The sequence below is a fragment of the Siniperca chuatsi genome, linkage group LG7 (assembly GCF_020085105.1).
Source record: "Siniperca chuatsi isolate FFG_IHB_CAS linkage group LG7, ASM2008510v1, whole genome shotgun sequence".
Taxonomy (NCBI): Eukaryota; Metazoa; Chordata; class Actinopteri; order Centrarchiformes; family Sinipercidae; genus Siniperca; species Siniperca chuatsi.
Window position 1 is genome coordinate 16,213,522 of NC_058048.1, and position 23,235 is coordinate 16,236,756.

Genomic DNA, 23,235 nt, shown 5'->3' on the forward strand with positions numbered 1-23,235 from the left:
GTAACCCAAAGTGCTAAAATAATACCTGTTATATAAAGTTTGTAGGTGGTCTATATTGTATTTTTCCTCATGTTTGTCAGGCTACTTAATGTAGAAAACATAAGTACTAAAATACGAACAGAAGGTAAAAGATGTGACTGTTACATCAGAAGATAACTCCTCATATGGAGCAAGCTGCAGGTCACAATGTGTCTTTGCTGCCATCTTCTGTGACAACAGTCTCACTGCACTGTTGCCATGACACCACCTATCATCATCCATCAGGCAAGCATTATTAGACATCAGTGTAAACAAAACTTTTCTTATGCTGAGCCCGTATCACAGTGGAGCCAATGAATATATACCATACACTATCTCACAGGTTTGTTTTTAACGCAAATAATATTTTATTATATTAAACATATTCAATGAGACGTTCAAACCTGCAATAAGATTTTTTTTTTGGCAACTTGGGGGCAGCAGAAACAAGTTGTGAGTACAACATCGACATTAAAGGTCCAGTGTGTAACATTTAGAAGGAGCTATTAGCAGAAAGGGAATATATTATTTATAAGTATGTTTTCATTAGTATATAATCACCTGAAAATAAGAATCGTTTTGGGTTTTTTGTTACCTTAGCATAAGCTGTTTTTATCTACAAAGGGAGTGGGTCCCCTTCCATGGAGGTCGCCATGTTGTGCCGCCATACAGTAGCCCAGAACAGACAAACCAAACCCTGGCTCTAGATTGAGCCTTTCGCTTTTTTTCCCCGCAGCCACCGTAGTTTATCCCACACGCTTGGAAGGGGAGGGTGATGCGAATGGTATTCAAATGGTTGCAAACTACAATTTCACTGCTAGATGCCACTAAATCCTACACACTGGACCTTTAAGTTGATATGGCGAACTTGTTATCAAACAGTTGCTTATTTACACATCGAGCAGTTACAGAGCAACAGTAGCATTCATTTTGGATTTATGTCCACTTGGTAAATATATGTCCAATATTCACTCTTTTAGCGCTGTTTTTGGTCTCTAAAACCTCCTGAGGGAAATATGTGCCTCTTTAGCTGCTAAATGCTCCACATTGTTCAACAGCTAGTCACTAACTGTGTCTGTCTGCTGTTTGGTGCTGAGCAGGTAGTGTACAGTGAGTTTTTAGAGCTTTTTCTCTGAAAATAGCTGCCTGCTGCAGCCGAAAACAACGCTAGGAGAGCGGTGAGAGTGAACCAAAACAGTAAAGTTGCAGGCCGGACAGCTAAACAATGAGCTGAAACTTGCTATAAAGCTCCATAAAGCCAAGAAGAGCTGCAGGTTCAGGTGATATAGTCACATTGTTTTCACATTGTCATTTGATAGATTGTTATTATAAAATTATCAATTATAGCCACTTTAAGCATCAAAATAACTGCTTTTTGAGTGTTATTTTCTGCCATCTATTCAGAGACTGACATGTTGACTGCAGTTACAGCTGGTTTGTTAGTTAGTTGGAAAACCAGCCACAACTGAAAAGCATTTACTAACTGTGTGTCAGGTAACAGACTCCTTTTAGATCCACATGGGGGACAATAGATCAAAAACAAAGTTATCAAAACATTAAAAGGGTGAATATAATCAGTTCATATACTATGGCATGATAATCCAGGCAACTGTACATTTGTTCCAGGTTGCAGCCAGGTCATGATAAGATGCTTAAGCAGAGGAAATCCTCTAACAATTTACGTGTGTTTATGTTTTTTAAACTCTAATATGGAGGAACTAAACTCTGGGAAATAGATACATTGAAACTGAATTTGAAAATTGATTCACAAAGGACAAAATAAAACAATCGACATTTTTTTAGAATCACTTAAAAATACATGAATTAATACAACAATAATGTGAAATTTGGAAAATCAATGTGAGAATACAGTGTGTAAAAGGTAAATGCATAGCTAAATTCACAAATAAATGTAACAATAGAGTTTTCAATAAGGAATTTAATTCCAGTTTTAATTTATCAAGTGTTTCCGTATTTACTAACTGAGACACTGTTTCCTGTTTACTATCATTTGCTAATTCGCCATATAGCAGAAGCTCTTACAAATAAAAAATTGGGGGAAAGAAATGTGTATTGAAACAGACAAAAAAGATACAACAAGAGCTCTTATTTTTTACTTGTTGGTGACAGTGAATGCAGACATATCTTTATAACTAGTCGCTCCAGAGTCTGTCACACAGTGGTAAACAGAGGATTTGATGGGTTAAATAACCACCAAGCTAATACTGTGGCATGAAGCTGCCTGAAACAATGTTCCCCATTTAGGTTAATATAGCACATGAATGGTCAGAGAGTGTGAAACAGCCTGAACAGTCAGGTCTTTACATTAAGGAAATGGATGTGGTACAGGAGGTCAGATACCCAGCCAGACTCTCCACCCCTGAATAAACCACAGGATGCAGTCCATTCAAACAGCCATGCTGCTCTAAGTTTCGTCCACTGCCTGTGTTTTCGTCCTCATACTCTGCTTTTCGTCGACCGACAGCAGTCACCTCTGGCGTTTGAATGACGGGAGACGAGACCTGCAGGCAGCTGGTCTGGACGTGGTGGTCCTGCAGGGCACAGGTAGTGAACGGGGTTGTGGTGGTGACTTGTGGATCAGATACCAGGCTGTCCTCCCTTAACTCCTCCCACAAGTTACCTGAGAAAAATGAAGAAATATCAGGTGTATTGTGGGAAAGCACCACCAGTCATTGTTCAGCAGTAAACAATAATGCTTGCTGCAATCACACAGGAATTCAGCTCTTCTTTTACTGAAGAATTGGAGGAGACATGCTGGCTCAAAGTCACACTGTAATGAGGTCATGACTCACTGGGACACTTGAACGGAACAGAGCCATCGTTAATGTCATTTGTAACACCTCTGCCTTTTCCTACTATGACAAGTCAAAATGTCTGCTGTGAAAAACATGCATCATTTACGTATAAGAGAACACTAATGTAAGCTGGCCTAAGTAGCTCACGGCATGCTTGCAACCCTGCTCACATTACTATTTCCTGTCCCACCTGCTTTTCACCACAGGTTGCGGGTAACATGCCAACATGCATGTTCAGCTTACCAAAATACCTTTTTCACCACGGACATTCGTACTTGCAAAACACAGGCATAATTCATAGCATTAGTAATAGCTATGGTACATTTAGACGTGCCAGTGACAGGGGTCTGGTACATTATTTTGTCAAACTTCTGTATTTCCAAGATGAAGAACAAACTTTGATGCTTAGTTTAATCAGTGTTTCACCTCTAAAATGAGATATCGACACAAAAAATTGACACAAAAAAAAATACTGGTATAAAAACATGGGCTACCAAGTTTAGGTTACTAGTCATGTTGAGTTGCCTTTGAGACCTTGAAACATGAATAATCTCCATTTATCTTGTCTGTTTCTGAGTGCGCTGTAATAAAACACTTGATACTGAGTTGTACACAGAGGTAGGAGATGAGTCATCACCCCCCTCAAGCAGTTAGTTAGTAAGCACATCAGGGACTCGGGGAGACAGACACAGTCCAGCACCTAATCATAAAGTGAAGGATCATGACACCTCTAAGTGTGGTTTTATAAGTGCTCCATCACTGAGAGTAAGTGATCAAAGACAAACTGCAACAGGCTACAGAGTTAAATCTGAGGTCTGTGCTGCCACCTGCTGTTGATTTTTTTTTCAGCACATTTAGATGATGAGATCAAATACAACAAATGGAAAAGATGACATGTCTTATAGCAAGTACTCAATTTGATTGCCATTGTTAATGTTTAATATGTTTTATAAGCAGTATGCCCAGATACATGTGTTTCTCAAGGGTAGTGGTGAAAAGTAACTAAGTACATTTACTCATTTACATATTAAGTACTGTGCTTAAGTACAAATTTGAGGTACTGTACTTAAGGTACCATTTTATGCTACTTTATAGTTCTACTCCACTACATTTATCTGACAGCTTTAGCTACAAGTTACTGTAGAGACTTTACATAAAACATTATTATTTATAAACTATAATGTATTTTTGCAGATTAAACCCCAAAACAGTATAAAGTAAGTAGTTAAAACAAGCTCTTCAACCAGCTACAACTGAAAAATGCTACTTTAAAATGAATGCATCAGTAATAATAATCCATTAATATACGATAATAGTATAACACTCACAGGAGCTATTTTATTTGCATTATGAGCACTTTTACTTGATACTTTAAGTACATTTTGCCAATAATATTTACTTTAGTGACATTTTCAATGCAGGACTTGTAAGTATACTTGCAGTATTGCTGCTTTTACTTAAGTAAAGAATCGGATTACTTCCTCCATCACTGCTCAAAGGAGTATTGGAGAGCATAAACAAAATATTTTATTAAGGTGTTTACACGGTGAGGGAGGTAGAGTTCAGGAGTAAATATTAAAGTACAGTACACTTTTCTCCAGAGGTAGACACCATTAGTAAAGAAGATATGCTCACTGTAAGCTACGTCAAATAGACATGTGACCCACACTGTGCATGCGAAATACTTTCAGACCTAAAAATGACTTTTCACTAATATAGTCACTATGTTTTATTTTAGATTTGAATAACTGTGCACATGTCAGTCCAATAGTTTTCTTTTCTTCACACATATATTATACTTAAGTAAACAAACAGAAAATATTCATTAAGTATCAAATGTAAAAGTGCCTCTGACATGTAGTGAAGTGGAAGTAGCATAAAATGGAAATGCTCAAGTGCAGTACATGATGGTACATGATGTTCTCCGTTACATATCACCACTGCCTATTATATATACAAAGTTTTGCTCAAATTACCAGTTACAATTTTGGGGCTCTAATCCCTGATTGACTGGGAGGTTGCACTGTCAAAATCTCATTCACTGCCATTGAAACTTAAGATGAAATCTCTCTTTACTTTGCCTTTTGTAAATTAGAGTGTCTCCGCTACTTTAAACACTATGTACACATATATCAGCACGTTCAGCTAATCCCGCTGCCACTCAGTGTACAAATCTAAGAGTTACAAGTGGTACTTCTTGTGCACTTATTGTGATTCCTCCCTCACAACCTTCAGGCTGCCTAGCTCACACAGGTGTTTGGTAAATTGGCTAATCAGACTTCTCCACGAGGAAAATGTTGCCTCTGCAGAAAAGCACAATTTACTCCTTTTGCATCAAGAAACAAAAGTCTCCACTTGCCGTGTCACTTGGTACAATGTATGTGAGAGATATCAAACAGTCTATAACGTTGTTAGATGTAGGTGTTCAGGGTAACTCCATACAGCAGAGGAGCCAGGTGTCAGCAATCAACAAATGAGTGACTCATATAAAAGCAGTAGTCTAGGTTTCAGTGTGTAGCTGCTGTGTCAACTTGAAGAAGGTGTAGAATACTGGTGAGTAGTCATTAATGTTTGCTGTGGCTCTGCCTCAAGAGAAATGAGTTTATTTGTTAAGTTGTCTGTTATATGGTGTTGGCTCTCATGTTTAAACATGTTCTAAGAGGCTGCTCTTAAAGCCATTTAACCTTATGTCGCCAGAGTCTGTAGTGTGGTGGTTACTGTAATCTGGATTAATTTCTCTCAAATCAGATTAAAGATGTCTGGCCGTGGGAAGAAAGTTGTGCCCAAACCCCAATCTTCAAAATCCCGGTCTTCCAAAGCAGGGATCACTTTCCCAGTGGGCCGCATCCACAGGCTGCTGAGGAAAGGCAGCTACGCTGAGCGAATTGGCAACGGCGCTGCAGTGTACCTCGCAGCCGTCCTGGAGTACCTCACAGCTGAGATCCTGGAGCTGGCAGGAAACGCCAGCCATGACAACAAGAAACAACGCATCGCTCCTCGCCACATCTTACTGGCAGTGAAAAATGATGAAGAGCTCAACAAACTGCTGGCAGGGGTCACGATCTCGGAGGGTGGTGTCATCCCAAACATCCAGGCAAGCCTTCTCCCCAAGAAGACAAAGGCACCTAAAGATGACAATTCTGCTAAAGACGTTCAGTCTCAAGAGTTTTAATTGTGAATGTATGAGTTTTGCAAATTATCACATTAAAAATTTTGTTTTTTAAATGCACTTTTCTTATTACTTGTTGAGCAAGGGAAGCAATCTAGGGGAAACTGCTTTACTTCTAGGGACCCACATGTATTTTGGTGGCAGCTTGAAATGTGCTTAATTTCCTACTTGTGTGACCAAGGAAACTATGCTTTTTGAGAAATATAAAGTAACTAAAAACTAACGTAGCTTAATTTTATTGCCTGTCCCTCAAGTCTTACTATCTCACTGGTCTTGCTCCTGTGACTAATGTGTACAGGTTGAGACTTCAGTTCTACATTTTGTCTGTTCAACAGCCTAGCCTCAACACTACGTAGATGTCTTAAGCAATTAAACTTGGTTATTAAAGAATTAGTACTAAGGACATTTCACAGTTGGGGGAGAAACACACTTGTCAGTGCTCCGTGGTGGACAAATTATGTAACTGAGACACTGTTTCCTGTTTCTAAATTATCTAACTTTTGCATTTCTACCATTATGTGTGCTATCTTGTCAGCTAATCTCCTTGATTTTAATATCAGCCATGCCCGATTTATCTATAGTGAATATTGGAAGAAGTTGAACACACTGTCTCTGACTCTCGTACCTTGCAGCTGCAGGTCAGTCAGACTGGGGTTGAGCGTGTCGACGTCATAACTGGCATCTCCCTCCAACAGAAAATCCTGCATCATCCTGGGGCCAATACTGATCTCAGCCTGCAGGGCGGCATTGTAAACAGGTGGCATCTTACCAGCCATGGGTGAGTTCAGGGCAAATGAGTTGCTGGGGTGAGCAGCAGCAGTGGGGGGACGGTAGCAGGGCTGCTGAGGTTGAATATTTGCATACTGTGGACGCTGAATGGATAGGCAGGGTGTCTGAAGCTGGGCTGGGGTGCAAGATGATGAGGTGGTGCCGTAGACAGAGGCCACTCTGGATAACAAAACTGGGTTGGTGTAAGGTGGCAAAGACCTGAGCTTGTCCGGTCTCTCTCCCAGTAAACGATCAAGGTCTTCTGTAGAAAAAATGTCAAATAAGATGTACTAAAATTACCATCCAGCTTTGATACATTAAAAGTATAGGTCAGATAAGCAAAAACTGATCAAAAGGTCAAATGTCTACTGTATGCCTTTAATCTTTTATTGTAATGGTAAAATCAATCTTCTGAAAAACTTTATTTTCCGATTTGCTTATTGTTCTGTCCTTTGGTACTGACATCTTCCAATACATTTAGGGGACCCACCTGGCCTCGCCATGCTCCTGCGAACAGTGACGGGGTCCTTGCGACGCCACTTGTGCAGCTCCTCCTGCATTTTCTCCACCTTGGCTGGATTGAGAGCCCACAGGCAGCCTTTACGGGACGAGTTCCCATTTTTGTTCTCCACCTTCACAAAGCACTTGTTCAGGGAGAGATTGTGGCGCACAGAGTTCTTCCATCCATCAGGAGCTGTCTGAAAACAGAGAGGGTTGGATAGATGCAGAAGAACAGGGCTGCTGCGTATGCGTCTTAACCACTGGACTACCAGGACACTTCATATCATTTTCTATGTAAAATGTCAGAAAAATGTAATATACAATCTCCCAGAGATGTCTATAAATAGCTTGTTTTTTTACCGACCAATCGTCAATCCTCACATTTGAGAAGCTGGAACCAATAAATGGTTGCATTTTTTATTGAAAAATTATTGAAATAATGAATTGATTGTGAAAATAGTAGCTAAGTTACTTTATGTCGATCGACTAAATAATTAATCAACAAATTTCTTCAGCTCAAAGCATGCTGTTGAGTTCTTTTAGAAAGTGAAAAGTAAAGTTCTGGACCGACCAACATTAGCATCCCTGGTGCTACACTGCTAGTGTGGCTAAAAATTAACCATTACAGTTTCATGGAAGGGCTAAAAATTTTTGTATTTGTTTCACACTTTTAAAATATGAATCATGCCCTATTTTGTCCTATCTTGGAATGAACTCTCTTCATGTTCAGTAAAGACATCTGCCCTCAACCACTGCCTGAGTGTTGTTACAAATTCACTGAAATTCATATACAGACACCAGCCCCTCGCTGGAGGGAATTTTAAAACATGTATTCATTTTTCCACCATCTGCAATGTTTGATATCTGCATGCCACAGCAGGTGTCCACTGAACTGAAATGAACTCAAAGATACTTGACAATATTCATAAAGTATTTAGATGTATCTCTAAAAAGTACTTTGACTTTCCTTGGTGTATCGCTTATCATCTGCCTCATGTATTTTCTGGCCCTGCAGCCTGTGTTTTATGTGACAGGCAGCTGTTTGGAATGCAGCCATCTTTAAAGCGCCTTCTTGAATATGAATGGCAGTGAGTCTTTGAGCTCTTTCCAGAGGTGAGTCTGAACTTCTTTGATTTGTATACCTGAAATCCTTTGGAAAATGTACAGTATTTGTGACAACCCAAACAGAGGGTGAACACTGCAGCTGGCTAATTTAATCAGTATTAAAGCACATGGGCATGAATTTATAACGTGTTCAAATCTACCAAGTACCTTTTCAGCAATATAATTATGGTATCACTTCGGTCCCTGCAATATCCTCACACACTTCCTACATACACACACACAGATACAAAACATCTACTCATTTGACTCTCCATGGCAGCCTCATGCCTCAACAGGTTACTACCCAGCTGGTCCAGTGCCACCTACTGTAGCTGCAGGTGTAGCATACTGCTGTTTTTCAGGACTGAGAAAAAGAGCAATAAATCAAAACAAAATGCTCAAATAAGTCATCTAATTGGAAAACAACTTTAAAACTGAATGGGTGGTCAGTTTCCATCATCCCTATGCTAAAACATGACTCCAGCTCAAAGGTTACTGCATCCATCTGCACCTACAAGGATTTACCTTAACTAGGAGCAGAAGAAATCAGAGCCATAACATCTCCAGAAACATGCTGTCAATGCTATGACCAGCTAAAGCTGACTTTAGAGATCAGGCCTTTGTAAAGGTGAAACTCCAGCAGAAAAATCGAAATCCACAAGTTTTGTGAACTAATTATAGTATTGCAAACATCTGACAATATGAACTGAGATTACAGGGTTGTTAAAGTGTTGCACTTCTCAACCAGGCCTGCTTGTGCCACTGATGAGCCTGAGGTTTTTTCTGTGGGTTAAATTCAGTATGTGATACAGAAAACATGATTTATGATACCTTGAAATAGGGGAAGTGTTCAGTCATGAAGCTGTAGATCTCACTGACTGGCAACCTTCCTGTTTTACTGTTCTTCAGAGCCATGAAGATCAAGATGCTGCAGTGACAAACATTTTAATATTAGCATTTTATTTATGTTAGGTTTGGTGCAAACAAAGCACAAATACAAATGTTGGCAAAAATATGGTGAGATGTGATGTAATTTTACCTGTATGAGTAAATGGGCTTGGGGAAGAGGGGCTGGGTGGTGCACTCCTGGTGTGATTGAGTGGAGAGAGAATATTTTGAGCTGTTGGACTGGTCATTATTAGGGTACAGTCTAGGAGAGACCTGTAGAGGAAACACACACACACACAAAAATCTTGACCTGAAAACCAATAAAAAGACAGATGTGTCATTCAAAGCAGCTATTCATGCCCTTTTCTTTCTTTTGCTTTGGCTGAGTCATATGTATTGATCCATACATTGCTATGATAAAACTTTCATTGACTCGTGTCCAATAGTTTAGGACAACCATCCTTTCCTGCTAATGTCAAAATCTCGACTAGGTCAGGTTTGAAACAAACCAGCATTATCTTGGCTCGTATAGGACGGTGTAGTCCCTCATTCGTCCAGGAGTGTTCCATCGTAGAAAAGGTTTCAGTCGTAGTCATCTGGACACTGTTTTCAGAATCAAGACGTTTCAGCTCCCAGAAAACAATAGGCCTGATTACTGGGCCATCATGGAAACAAAAGAAGGTCAGTTTCAGGTGAAACTAGGCAGGGTAAACAGCAGACACTCAGGAAGACTCCTTCCTGAGGGCAGGGCCTAAGCAACACAGAGTAGCTTAGATTCTCTTGAGTTCTCAGACCATTTTCACAATTGAGAATGACTTCCGGATGGGAGCCAAAATGTCTTGATTCTGAAAACAGTGTCCAGATGACTACGACTGAAACCTTTTCTACGTTGGCTCGTATAGATTATTGTGATACCCTGAAATCGTAAAGGTAACCCACTCACTCTTTTATTAATCATCACATACAGTACATCCTATCCATCCAGTAGCATTCCTCTTTGGCTCAACAAACACACTCACTCACCTGTTGTAGAGGGATCGATGAGCTGTAGGATGGATAGCTTTGAGTCAGGAAGCAGGAGGGCTCTGCTGGTACAGGCAGTTCTGGGTGCAAACTCTGCAAATATGAGAAAAAGAAAATTGTTCAGAGAAGCCATCTAGACTGTATTATGCTTGTGCAATAGTGTAGCACAATGTGTTTTTTTATGTAATTAATACATTTTTTGCCTAAAATTAACTTTGTGGCATAATTTGACACCTTTAAACCTGCAACAACTGATTTATTTATTTTTTTGGCCACTTGGGGGCAACGAAAACAAGTTGTGAACACAACATTGATGTATTCACCTTTTAAGTTGATATGGTGAGCAAACAGTTGCCTATTTACACATCCAGCAGCTACTGAGCGACACTAGCATACATTTTTAGATGTGTTTGTTGCCACCTGATAAATATAAGTCCAATATTCACCCTCTTTTAGCTCTGTTTTTGGACTCTACCACCACCTGAAGGAAATGTCTGGGTCTTTAGCTGCTAAATGCTCCACTATGTTCAACAGCTAGCCTCTAACTGTGTCTGTCTGCTGTTTGGTGCTGAGCAGGTCTTGTACATTTGGTTTTTAGAGCTTTTTCTTCGAAAACAGCTGCCTGCTGCAGCTGAAAATGACGCTATGAGAGCGGTGAGAGTGAACCAAAACAGTAAAGTTGCAGGCTGGACAGCTAAACAATGAGCTGAAACTTGCTATAAATCCCTGTAAAGCCGAGGGGAGCTTCAGCTTCAGTTTATCAGGTTTATCACTATGAGCGATCCCTTTCACATTGTCATATTGTTTCCACATTTGACTCATTGTTATCGTTAAAATAAATAAAATTACTGCTTTAACATTTGCATTCAAATTAATTCTCCTATGTTTGTAATGACTGAACACCAATTAAATGCTTGTGTGTTTCCTTTGATCTTATTCTCTCTGTGCTTGTGTGCAGTGTGTGCAGACGTGTGTGTCTGTGTAGTAGTCCTAACGTGAGGAACAAAGTGTTTTACACATTTCTGGTCATCCACTCTGTTTATTCACTCCCTTTCTTTCTAGTAAACCGATATCAACATGTTGTTTTGGATTGCACAAAGCCTCGACTGAAATGAAAGGTGAAGATGAAATGAGTGTACCATAAGTCTAGAAACCTGAACGCTGCCATTGTACTGGTCCCATGTTGGTGCCTCGTCGCTTGAGCTGTGTGAATGAGTGTCAGGGCCGCACACCTCCTGCAGACAGCTGAAGGAAGACGAGCACTGTTGGAGACAACCTACAGCCATCACTGCTCCATCGCTGAACTGTCGACGGTACGGATGGAAACGGTCAGAATCAATGGGGCCTCGTCCTGGTGCTGATCCTGACCCTGAACAGATGGTCCCATCAGTGCTGTGCCTCCTGTTCACAGCTGCAGTCCTCAAGCTGAAGGTGTTGCTCCCTTGCTGGGTGAAGCAGATGTCCCTGCCCTCTTTACTCTGTGGTGTGATCATCATCACAGAGGATACAAATCATTAAAGATGTAAATTACAATTGTCTACTGAGAATCCCCTGAGGCCATTAAAACCTCCTCTCCCATAGCAAATAAAGAACTGTCTCAGCCTTTCATGTTCACATATGTAGGCCTACATACTTATTACTTATAATTATAAAACCTTTATTTCTGGGGCAGGAGAACACATGCTTTTTATTTTATTGTGATATGCAGTACTTCTGATAGGCTAAAGGAGTAGTTTTGGGACATTGTGAGATTTATTCGCTAAGATGCTACAGCCAGCAGCTGGTTAAGCTTAGTTTAGCATAAAGACTGGAAACAAGGGGAAAAGGCTAGCCTGGCTCTGTTCAAAGGTTAAAAAAAAATCTGTCTACTAGCACAAGTCAGTCCAGCACATAACCCCCCATTCAACTTCAGTTTTTGTACAGATTAAACAAACAAGATATACCATGTTAATATTGAGCTTTAGTGCTGGTAGACAGATTTTTTTTCTACATTTGGACAGAGCCAGGCAATCTGTATGTTTCCCCTTGTTTCCAGTCTTTATGCTAAGCTAAGCTAACTGGCTGCTGCTTGTATCTTCATATTGACCGTACAAACATGAGAGTAGGATCAGTCTTCTCAGGCCATGGAAAGCAAAGGCAATTTGTCCATGTACATTCAATTTAATTCACAAACACCCCATTCATTTTTAAAACCAAAGTCTGTACTGTACATACTAGAGTGCAGGCAACAACTAGGTGTGACTCAAAGCAGAGTCAGAACTGATTTTCTGTTTCCAGTGTTACAAAGAAGATGCTGTTTTGGGTTAAAACAGACAACAGGCCTGAGGCAGCTCAGTACCTGTGATTCTGCCATCTGCTGGCAGGAGGTCCCACAGGGCTCACAGGTGTGAAGGCTGGCCTGAGGGGTTGATGTTTGAGACTTGCCACTGCTGGGGTAAAATGGCGGGGCATCTGACATTCTGCACCAAAATCTACTCCTGTGAAGAGATTGAAATAACAGGCTAAATTTGAGACGGCAGAAAGATAAACTGTCATCTATCTATCTTAGTCAGTGGCATTTTCTGGCCCAATTTTGATCAAACTCAGGCAGATGATGAGATGATGATCTTACAGATTGGCCTAACAGGGGTCTGCATAATTGGAGATGGATGACATGTTTCAGTTATTAGAATTGTCAACTGCATCAATTAAAATTATAGGTCACACAAAGCTGTTTAAGAAATAGTTTGACATTTTGGGAAATGCACTTGTTGGCTTTCTTGCAGAGAGTTGGATGAGAAGATTGATACCACTCTCATGTCTGTATGGTAAATATGAAACTATCACCAGCAGCTGGTTAGCTTAGCATAAAGATTGGAAACACGGGGAAACATACGGTTAGCCTGGCTCTGTGCAAAGGTAGAAATATCTGCCTGTTAATTGTTCTTGGTGTTAATTAGTGAGCTTTAGAGGTGCTGGTAGGCAGATTTTGTTACGTTTGAACAGAGCCAGGCTAGCTGTTTCCAGTCTTTATGCTAAGCTAAGGTAACTGGCTGCTGGCTCCAGCTCCATATTTACCATAGAGACATTAGAGAGTGGTATCTATCTTATCATCTAACACTCAGCAAGAAAGAAAATAGGTGTTTTTCCCAAAATGCCAGACTATTCCTTTAAATTGTGGAATCAGATAAGAGAGGAAAATGCAAAAAACCTCTTTTTTTTTATTCCACTTTTGATTTATATTGTTGTTGGCACATGATAGGAAGCATTTCCTAAGTGTGTTGACAAAGCACTTCTTGTCACTGATCCATTGAGATCAAATCTACAGAGTCATTACTCTTCTTTAAATCTGCAAGATACACTATATTGTGTCCTCTGACAGCATAAATGCAGGCATGGGAACAGCTGAGTTCATTTTCAGTGACAGTTTATTAAAACACCAAAGTTTGACATTAAAGGATGTTCAAGGGGCATGGGGTTTATCCGGCTGAGTGTAAAGAAGTGTTATCTGATCCCAGTGGAGGTGAGAGACACGTGGCCCAGGTTCCAGTAAAGGTAACCTCAACACCAACATAGACCAAGCTCATTAAAACTGCCAACAAACCATGGCTGTTAGGTCACGTAAAGCCAAATAATGCTGAGGCAGAAAGAGCAATCTCTCCTGTATGTGTGTGTGAGAGAGAGTGAGAGAGAGAGAGAGAGAGAGAGAGAGAGAGAGAGAGAGAGAGAGAGTAGCAATCGTAACTCTTTCTGTTCAGATCAAAGGAGGCTAAAGTGTCAAGGTGAAAGTTAAGAGATTGCCTTTTCACCACTGTGGCAACAAATCCTCTCATCTGCTTGACAGACACGCTGCCACCAGCCAGAACGGATGCACTTACAGCAAGAGAAGTAGAAATTTCAGCAGTGGAGATAGTGTGTGTGTGTGTGTGTGTCACATTCTCATCATTAAGACCATTAAAAGAAACTGAGCAGTGAACAAATCTTTTTGGCTGTTCTAGTCTCTGAGATGACCCATGGATGCACATGTACTGTTCAGACGTAGCCCCAGTTTGTGTGCTAAGCATCCAAAAAATAATTACCCAGCGATCTTTAACAACATTTACTGCATTTCTGAAGGTATTTCCAGAATCCTCAGAGACTCTGGAGACCATCTGGATTAAAACATATTCCGTGTGCTGCACAATAAAAAAGATTTTTAATCTGTTTTGCAAGTTGTGCCTCTTTATCCTAATACAAACAAAGATGATAGCCAGAAATGAAGTTTATCCTTATTCAATTACATATACATGAAGAGCAAGTACATATGTCATTTCATGCCACCTGGATACAGGAAATACAGTTGTAACTTAAAAAACTGATTAAAATTTGTATCATTTGTGCAGCAGACTGAATATTTTTTTCATCCAGATGGTTAGAAGAGTCTTCTGGAAATACCTTCAGAAAAAGTGGTAAGTGTTGTAAAACTTTTTGGTTTTTCAAAGATCTCCGGGTATTTATTTTTCAGGAAATCTGATGCTCAAATGTAATGTTAATACATGAGAACCACAAACTGGGGCCAGTACAGATGGTGTGTGAGCAAAAAAGAAGTAAATGGTTTAACTGTGAGGATCAATAGAGACAATGTATGTGTATTAGGATCAGAAACTGATCTGTTTTTAAAGGATGGCAAGGAAAAACTTCCTTTTGTATCCTTATATTTCATCATTTGTATTTGTTGCCATATATAGTGTAGAGACTATTTCTGAAAATGAATCATCAACGCTGCTGCCCTTGATCATGTGTTGACAGGGTAGTAAGTCGTGCCCACTTGACATTTCCCAGTAACTGTGAGATGTTACTGACAATAAAAATCTTAGGAGTGGTTCTCTCTGTAACTTCAGCCAAAATGTTTTACAAATGAATCGTCTTTCAAGTAAGTGAATAAGTTAAGTGTATTTCTACAGAACGTTTTCAGAGTAGACAGCACATTTAAAGCCACTCTTATAAGATGTTTATGACAACATCCATAACTGTTGAAACAATATAGCTTATTTAGTATTGGTAATTTTCCTTTGATCTTATTCTCTCTGTTTGATCTTGGCTGGTTTCTGTTCGCAGTTTTTCGCAGCCTTGAGAAATGGCTATCCTGCATTCTTGAACTGACATGACTAATGAACTATAAACATCTCCTTTTTCCACTTTCATGCAATGTTTTATTGAAACGAGAATGACTGATTATGTATTCTTGCAGTGGTGAAATGTAAGTATGTACATTTAATTACAATTTGGAGTTACTTGTACTTGTACTACACTGCAACTAATGATTATTTTCATTATGGATTAATCTGCAGATTATTTTCTCCATTAATCAGTTGATTGTTTGGTTTATGAAAATTCTGAAAATAGTGAGAAATGCCATCACAATTGCCCAGAGCCCAAAGTGACACCTTCAGAATGCTTGTTTTGTCCAACCAAACCTAAAATTATTAAAAAAAAATAAATTAAAAAGGTTGAAATGATTATAAAGAATAGCAGCAAATCCTCACATTTCAAAAACTGGAACCATGAAATGTTTTTGCATGAAAAATGACTTTTTGGACAATTATCAAAATAGTTGCCAATTAATCTCCTGTTAATTGACTAATTGATTAATCAACTAATCATTTCAGCTGCACTTGTATGTACTGTTTAATTTATAACAAAACATATTTAATAAGCATTTCATATGTTTTGTATGCAAAAATGTGTAACTAATAACTAAAGCTGTCAGATAACTAGTGCAGTAAAAAGTACAATAATAACTGATAGTGGACTAGAAGTAGAAAGTGGCATGAAAAGAAAAGACTCAAGTAAAGTACAAATACCTCAAATTTGTACTTAAGTACAGTACTTGAGTTAATGTTACAATCCACCTCTGCTACTCACTTCATGGGAAGATTTTACATACATACAAACATGTGATAATAAATTTTGATGCACTGTTATAGATAAAACTACCCAGCAGTATATAAAGTAATTAAAATTAGCCCCAGCTACAGCAGTAAACTGCTGCTCACATGTAAATGTATCAGTAATAATAACTAAACAATATACTATATGAAAATGTAACACTGACAGGGGCTGTTCTGCTGGCTAATTGGTACTCTTACCTTTGATACATAAGTTCATTTTGCTGATTATACTTTTACTTAAGGAACATTTTGAATGCAGGATCTTGAATCTGCATATTAATTCCAGTACTGCATTTGAAACATATATTACTTCAAAAACCTCAATACATGTTTGGATCTGTCAAATAATATCTTTAAATAAACTACTTTAGGAAATCTTAGGGGAACCTGTACTTAGCATTTTCAATCTTTGCCCAATGTTATTCTTCAAACATGCAGTATTTTATTGACTCTAATCATCTATTCTTGTTTTTTGTAAATTATAAAGTTATTGACTGTTGGCACAAAATATCGGTTATCAGTAGCTTTAGGAAAAACAGTCTGTCTGTGTCTTAAACATTGACGTTGGTCGAACCCTACAAAGTTTTTGTCTGCACATTATGTAGAAGATAAGCATATTTTGATTTAAGTGATGCTGAACAGATGCTCCATTCTTCAGTATGTAAAGAGCCCCTACAGGACAAAAAAAAAACTCACGCCGTGTGCCGCCATTATTCTCTCATCTCGTGCAGTAACATGATCCTAATATACAAATAATGTGGTTTGTTTTTTACATAACAGAGCCAGTGCAAGTTACTGCCAAGGTTAGGAAGAAAGCCAACAAATACATGTAACAAGTGTAAGCCAACAAGTTGTAGACAAGCCAGTGTAGGTGCATTTTAATTACAATTTCCAGTCTTACCTTTATGGTATAATAAAAGCCTATGCCAAACCACTAGCGCTGTGTATGAATATTGCCCATATTGTGCAGTGTGTTTCACAGTGGTGGAACGTAACTAAGTACTTTTACTCAAGTACTGTACTTACATAAGTAACATTTTAAATGAATGACGTTATACATTGAGGAGTTGGTACTTTTACTTAAGTGAAAGATCTGAGTACTTCTTTCACCACTGGGGTTTTGGGGCATTTTCACAGGGATCTTAAGCATGGGTGCGGTTTTAAAAATTAAAACGAACTTCCAAGACGACCACATCCAGCAGGATTAATCACACTGTTTAGATTTTCATTGAAGGAATTAAGATGTCAGGTTGAGACATTTGAAAAAATTCCAGCTTGTAATCTATCATCAGACATTTCTTATCAACTGAGACATGATTGAAAGTACTACTGACAAGGTTTCACATGTACAGCACAAACTCTTTTACTGGAACCAAATCTAATCACTGTCATTAACTGGAAAATGGTGGATGAACATTGCGTATTTCTTTGGGAATATTTTTGCTGTGGTCCCATAAGTCCTACTTATTATCAGATATTACTTTTGCTGTGAACCAGGGTCCATTTCATAAAATTATTTTATCACATTACCATATTGCATTATTTTGATTGGACTATACAAATAGTCCAACTTCTTTGAAATGCACTAAAAGAAAGGGAGCAACTTTTGAACATCTAAAACAGCCTGGTGCTGGCAATAATACAATACTGTCAATAACAGCTACATAACAAAAGAAAATTTTACTTTTTTTAAAAGTTCAATTAACTTCTAAACTGATGTGAAAGATGTCTTACTACATTTTCTCTAAAATGTAGAAAGGTCCAGAGTGCACACACACTTTACACAAATGTTTGAGAAGTAGGGCTAATTATTTTATATCTTTATCAGAAGACATAAACAGGTATATCTAGTCATCTTAATTGTCAGGATTATATACTGACAGTGTTTTGTCAGTAGTGTTGACATGAGAAGGCTGCAGTGCCAACAGTATCAACACAGTGCTGTGTTCTCTCTTAGTTACTATATAAACATGAGGTTTAAAAAAAAAAGTGTTAATCAAGTAATCAAGTGTATGTCAAAGCAAAAAGAGCAACATTGCTGCAGCAGTTTACATAAACACCAACATTCACATTTTGGAAAACTGTCAAATGAACTCACCTAACCTTTGCTATCGATATTGCCCCCTCTCTTCTTTGTGGATTTGTAGTTTCAGTCAGATTTTCTCACTCAGATCTATACACTTCGCACACCCTTCACCCGGACAGTGAGGCACTTCGATTAGATTGATGTCTATATGTATGGAAATGGTTGATGGGCTGGTTTAAGATTTTGGCAGCTCGGAATATCATCCTCATTCTGTTTGTGTGTGTGTGTGTGTGTGTGTGTGTGTGTGTGTGTGTGTGTGTGTGTGTGTGTGTGTGGCACTTGTCCAGGCCAGCCCAGGAATAAGATATACAGAAAGAAAAACCTGCTGCAACAGGTTCCAAAAGATCTACTGGTGCAGTCATTGGCAGCTGGCAGCGCTCTCTTCCTCCTTCCATCAGTCTTTCTTTGCCTGACTGAATGGTTACTTGTCTGAATGGGACATAAGATACACTACTGATCACAGCCAGTGGCAGAGAGCGGGTGCAGTGCCCTGGTTTCTGAGCTCGCCCATGGCAAAGGCTGTCATACTATAAATGTGATCTAGTTCCACTTAACTGTTGCGCATTCAAACAAACGTGTGCACAAGCAAACACAGACTTCATTTGTGCATTTAAATGCAAGAACACATGCAAAGTTACATCTGGAGCAAACTGAACCAAAAGCACTGCCTACTCTGATAAACAGAAGCAGTCAATCTGGAAATTTCAGTTTTGGATGCAATCAATATAGAAGTTAATGTCATAACTAATGGACATACCCATCAATCAGGCTGTTGTGGTCTGCAGGATGTGAAGTCAAACTAATCGCAGAACCATCAGGCAGCTCCTACGCACGTTTTAAGATGCTCCATGGGGGCGTCTTTTCAAGCATTTTCTTTTTTCTGGTGAAATTTAAACTTGAGTTCCTCTCTGAAAGTTTTACAGTGACAGTATGAGGCTCAAAGAGTAAGGGAGGTAGAGAAATGAAGGAGAAAGTGAGAGAGGAAGAGGGAGTAGAGGTATGTCAATACAGGTAGATTCCTATCCTATCCTCCCAATGAACCAGGAAAACAGTAATAGCCTTAACTCGTAGCTATACCTTGAACAAACCCTGTCCTCAGTGAGAGGGCGAGGCAGAATGACAGAGGATTAATTACAGATTGAAGAAACGCTTATGTTACAGTGCAAGGCCTCTGCAGAGCGAAGCTACTGCTGAAGGCTCTTTCTGCCAAAGATGGTGTTCTTGAGCAGGGTGTAATGTGGGAACAGATTCCAGGGGGCACTTTAGTGAAAGTCTCATTGTCCCCAGTGCTCGGGCGTTCTCAGTTGCAACATCATGTTTTGCAGAGCTAGAAAAATGTCATTGACCCTTTTATAATTTAAAAGCAACAAAGCCGGATTTCTTTATACAGCGCTAATCATCACCAGTCAATATTTTAACCATAAGTCAAAGTTTATAAAATTCTGAACTCAACCCAGGAGTCTAGTAATCCTGATAGGCGATTTTAGATATCAGCTTCTTAATTTGAGTTCCCATTTTCAGTGTAATTCAAGAATAATACACTACCTAGAACTCTTGTCAAAAACAAAGAAGTAAATCATGACATGGTGACAGGTAGCTGTCAGTGGAAGACATAGCTATGCTGATCGCTCATGCATATCTGTGCATGCACTTTATGTTCTGCTATATTCAAATCAGCATCTTGTCATCCAAGAGGAATTTAGACATGCTGTCTCAACATCTGCCTTGACTCATCTATCTGGATCTTCTCTATCTTCAATAGATTAACGATCCACCCGACTGATGAGTAATTACTGTAAAAAGTCATACACTGGTGTTTTGCTCTCTGCTGTGTGATGAAATGTTCAAGCATGTTGTTTCTCTAAACCCCATGTAACAGCAGGTGCTTTGACTTTGACAGAGGATGGAAAGCACCTGCTGTTACAGCACTGACTGTGGCCAGACGTGCTTGAAAGTCCAGCATACATATGATATTTACAGTCTATAATTGTGCTTGAACAACTGCGATGTCAATGCAAAAAGTAGCGTCATTTTTACCTGTTGCAGTGACAGAAGTGGTGGTGGAGTTGTGTGTACGTGTTATACTAGTTGGTGTACATTTTTAGCAAACTATATTGAATGGATTTCCATGAAATTTGATACTAACATTCATGTTCCCTAAACTTTTCATCTAGCACCATCATCGATCAAAATTTTAATTAGTCCAATATTTTAGTATATGAATAAATGCCTGCAAAACTAATGGCATTCACATCAGCCTCAACTGTGCTTTGAGTTTAGTGGTAATTATCAAATGTTAGCATGCTAACACGCTAAACTAATATAATGAAAATTATACCTGCTAAACATCAGTATATTAGCGTTGTCACTGTGAGTATGATTATGATAAAAAAAAACATACACAGTGGCAGACTCAGGCTGTCTGAGAGGCATTTTTTTTTAAACAGCACCAGCTGCTTACAGTGGGGCAAGTACAAGTACTACACCTCTATAATGAAAACACACAAGCAATTGTAACTATATAACCATTTAGAGGCACGTAGAACCTGCTGCCAGGACCTGGGTGATGATGAAATGAATTGATCACAACCTAACCTCACTTTGATCAAAGCAAAAACACCATTATCTTGGTACTTTAAAACAGTGCTTCTTAACTTTGTTGGTTTGTGACCCTGTAAAATTAAGCTTGCGACCTTTTGTCACAGGTTGCTGTACTGGGACTGTCCACAAGTGGTGACCATTTCAACCAAAGAGTGATTTCTCCTTCTCAGATTGTTTAATTTGAATACTTACGGATCTGAAGATTTAACACCATCCAGTAATTCACAAGCAATAAGAATGAAAATAATCGTCTGAAAATATATAAATTAATATAAAACAGTCATGTCGTCTCACAACCCCTCACATCTGTCTTGTGACCCTGACCCCCAGGTTGGAAACCACTGCTTTAACTCCTGACATGAGTGAAGACTTGACATTGACTTGTTTGTTTGTTTTTGTGAGTGACACCAACAGTACATTTACAACAGTGAGGTTAGACTAAATGTTAGAGACACCTCCAGTGTAGCACAATACAGTTCAACAGCACCACAAACGACAGTCTGAGCCTCAACGCCTCTCTAAAACAGTCAACAAAAACTGAACAGTGTAACCTTCCTGAAGGTAGGATTTCTTGCAGGACTGTTGTATTAGATTTGTTTTAGCTAGATGTACCTAATACATTGTAAACTAAGCTTCTATAACTGAATCTTTGACAGCAGACATTAAAGACAGAAAGGAAACAGGGGCAGAAAGAGGGGGATGGAATGCAACAAAGGTCCCCAGCCAGAATTGAACCACTGACAATGAGATTATGTATTTTAACAAAACTCATACTTGAAAGCTCCTGACTGGACATTGTCACTGTGAGAAATGTAATGGCAATGGGTGCAGATAAATATGAAATCATTTCATCACCTGTATTGCACAAAAGATCACAGATTCTTGTAATCTTTATCAGTTCAAGAATATCTTTGGGTGTTATTTCCTTTGAGAATGTATTGATCCTGCAGCATGGACCCTACCCTGGCAGTTTGTGACATGCTAGGAGCATGCTGATTATTTTCTGATAACCACACCCGTGCAGAAGTATGACAATACTTTGTTTCCATCATCTATTAAGGGCTGTACTTTGTGATAGCTCTCACATGAACCCAAACCATAACCTGTGTGTGCCAGTAATCTAAAATTAGGACGCAACACGTTTGTTACTGCGCGGTACATTTTTAATTGTAATTGTTGTATTAGTTTCATTTCAACACTTCTAATGATTCTCCAATAAAATCTATTGATAAATCAAGAGACAAGTGTAAGATTAAGAAGGAAAATGTAATTGCATATTTTATGTCATCAGAAACAGTGATTAATGAGTGTCTTTTGGGCAGCGGAAAATATTCCCTGAGTCCCGGCGGCAGCAAGATTTCTCACTGAATACTTCACTTTTTGGCTTCAGGGTGAGGTTATATAAATTCAGCAATTACTTTGTCTGTCCCAGGGATATTTCATAATAAAATGTGCAGCTGTTCTCAGTATGTTATATTCACAATTACCATTTCATCACAGATTCAGGTTATTTAAAAACAGGTTCAGAAATGCTAAGTACAGGTGGTAAAGATTTCCAGGGGGTATGATAATTGCAGATGATTATGCATCATATTGATTCACATCTCACTAAGAACAGTTCTTGCACATGGTCAGCAACCGTATACCAAATACTAACAATCCACCTGAGCTTTTAAGCAGAAAATGTACTGCAGAATTATACATCTTGCACGTCTTTTATCTGTTTAAAAGTCACAAAACACAAACTGGGACAGGACTGGTTTACATTATGATTGGAGAAAGATCAAAAGTAATCAAAATAAGACAAGTAAGACAGAAGATATTATGACATAAATATGTCGTCTTACCTCAGATAATGGACATCCATCGCACATTCATTAACTTCCATTACTGAAAACCAAGAGAGAGAGAGTTTTTCCTTTGAATGATGCCGTCTTTCTGTCTTTACCAGAAGAATGGTCGCTAGATTAAACAAAAATGGTTTTGTTTAACTACTTACTCTTTTGACCTCTGTGTTCTGTAGTTTCACCATTTTAAAATCCTTTTTGCTCAGGGCCTTCACATACAGCAGATATACGGACCCCTGCCAAGGAGTTCAATGAAATGTTTTCAATCAGTTTCCTATAATTGATTTCCCGTACCTTCAATCATTTTGCATGTCTCCCACATTGACCCTTGAAGGGATTTGCCTTCTGTCCTCTTAGCTCTCTTTAAATCAGTTGGGGACCCAGTGGTCCTAATCCTATGGATGGCAATGAGATTTGAGCCCATCATTCAATTTAACAGTCTCAGTCAAAAACTACAGTGAACCCTTGAACCTGTGACTTCTCTATTCCAAAGATTTATTTTCTT

The 23,235-nt window shown here is 38.9% G+C and overlaps 2 protein-coding genes across 5 annotated transcripts; one reads left to right on the forward strand and one right to left on the reverse strand.

Moving 5' to 3' along the window:
- Positions 1 to 1,942: 1,942 nt before the first annotated feature.
- foxn1 (forkhead box N1) lies at positions 1,943 to 22,765 on the reverse strand. 4 transcript variants are annotated; one of them, XM_044203302.1, is made up of 9 exons: positions 22,731 to 22,765; positions 12,626 to 12,764; positions 11,442 to 11,765; positions 10,288 to 10,380; positions 9,416 to 9,537; positions 9,208 to 9,304; positions 7,262 to 7,469; positions 6,629 to 7,033; positions 1,943 to 2,659 (listed from the first exon to the last, which is right to left on the reverse strand). In XM_044203302.1, exons 1-9 carry the CDS (start codon positions 22,748 to 22,750, stop codon positions 2,340 to 2,342), a joined length of 1,728 nt encoding a protein of 575 aa, XP_044059237.1. In that variant the 5' UTR covers positions 22,751 to 22,765; the 3' UTR covers positions 1,943 to 2,339. The 4 variants fall into 4 exon arrangements, with proteins under 4 accessions (XP_044059237.1, XP_044059238.1, XP_044059239.1 ...); XM_044203303.1 differs by lacking the exon at positions 22,731 to 22,765 and adding an exon at positions 19,040 to 19,270 and having other exon boundaries at positions 11,427 to 11,765; XM_044203304.1 differs by lacking the exon at positions 22,731 to 22,765 and adding an exon at positions 18,295 to 18,418 and having other exon boundaries at positions 11,427 to 11,765.
- Positions 5,229 to 6,059, forward strand: LOC122879329 (histone H2A, sperm-like). Its single transcript, XM_044203306.1, has 2 exons — positions 5,229 to 5,387; positions 5,583 to 6,059. Exon 2 carries the CDS (start codon positions 5,590 to 5,592, stop codon positions 6,004 to 6,006), a length of 417 nt encoding a protein of 138 aa, XP_044059241.1. The 5' UTR covers positions 5,229 to 5,387; positions 5,583 to 5,589; the 3' UTR covers positions 6,007 to 6,059.
- Positions 22,766 to 23,235: the final 470 nt, after the last annotated feature.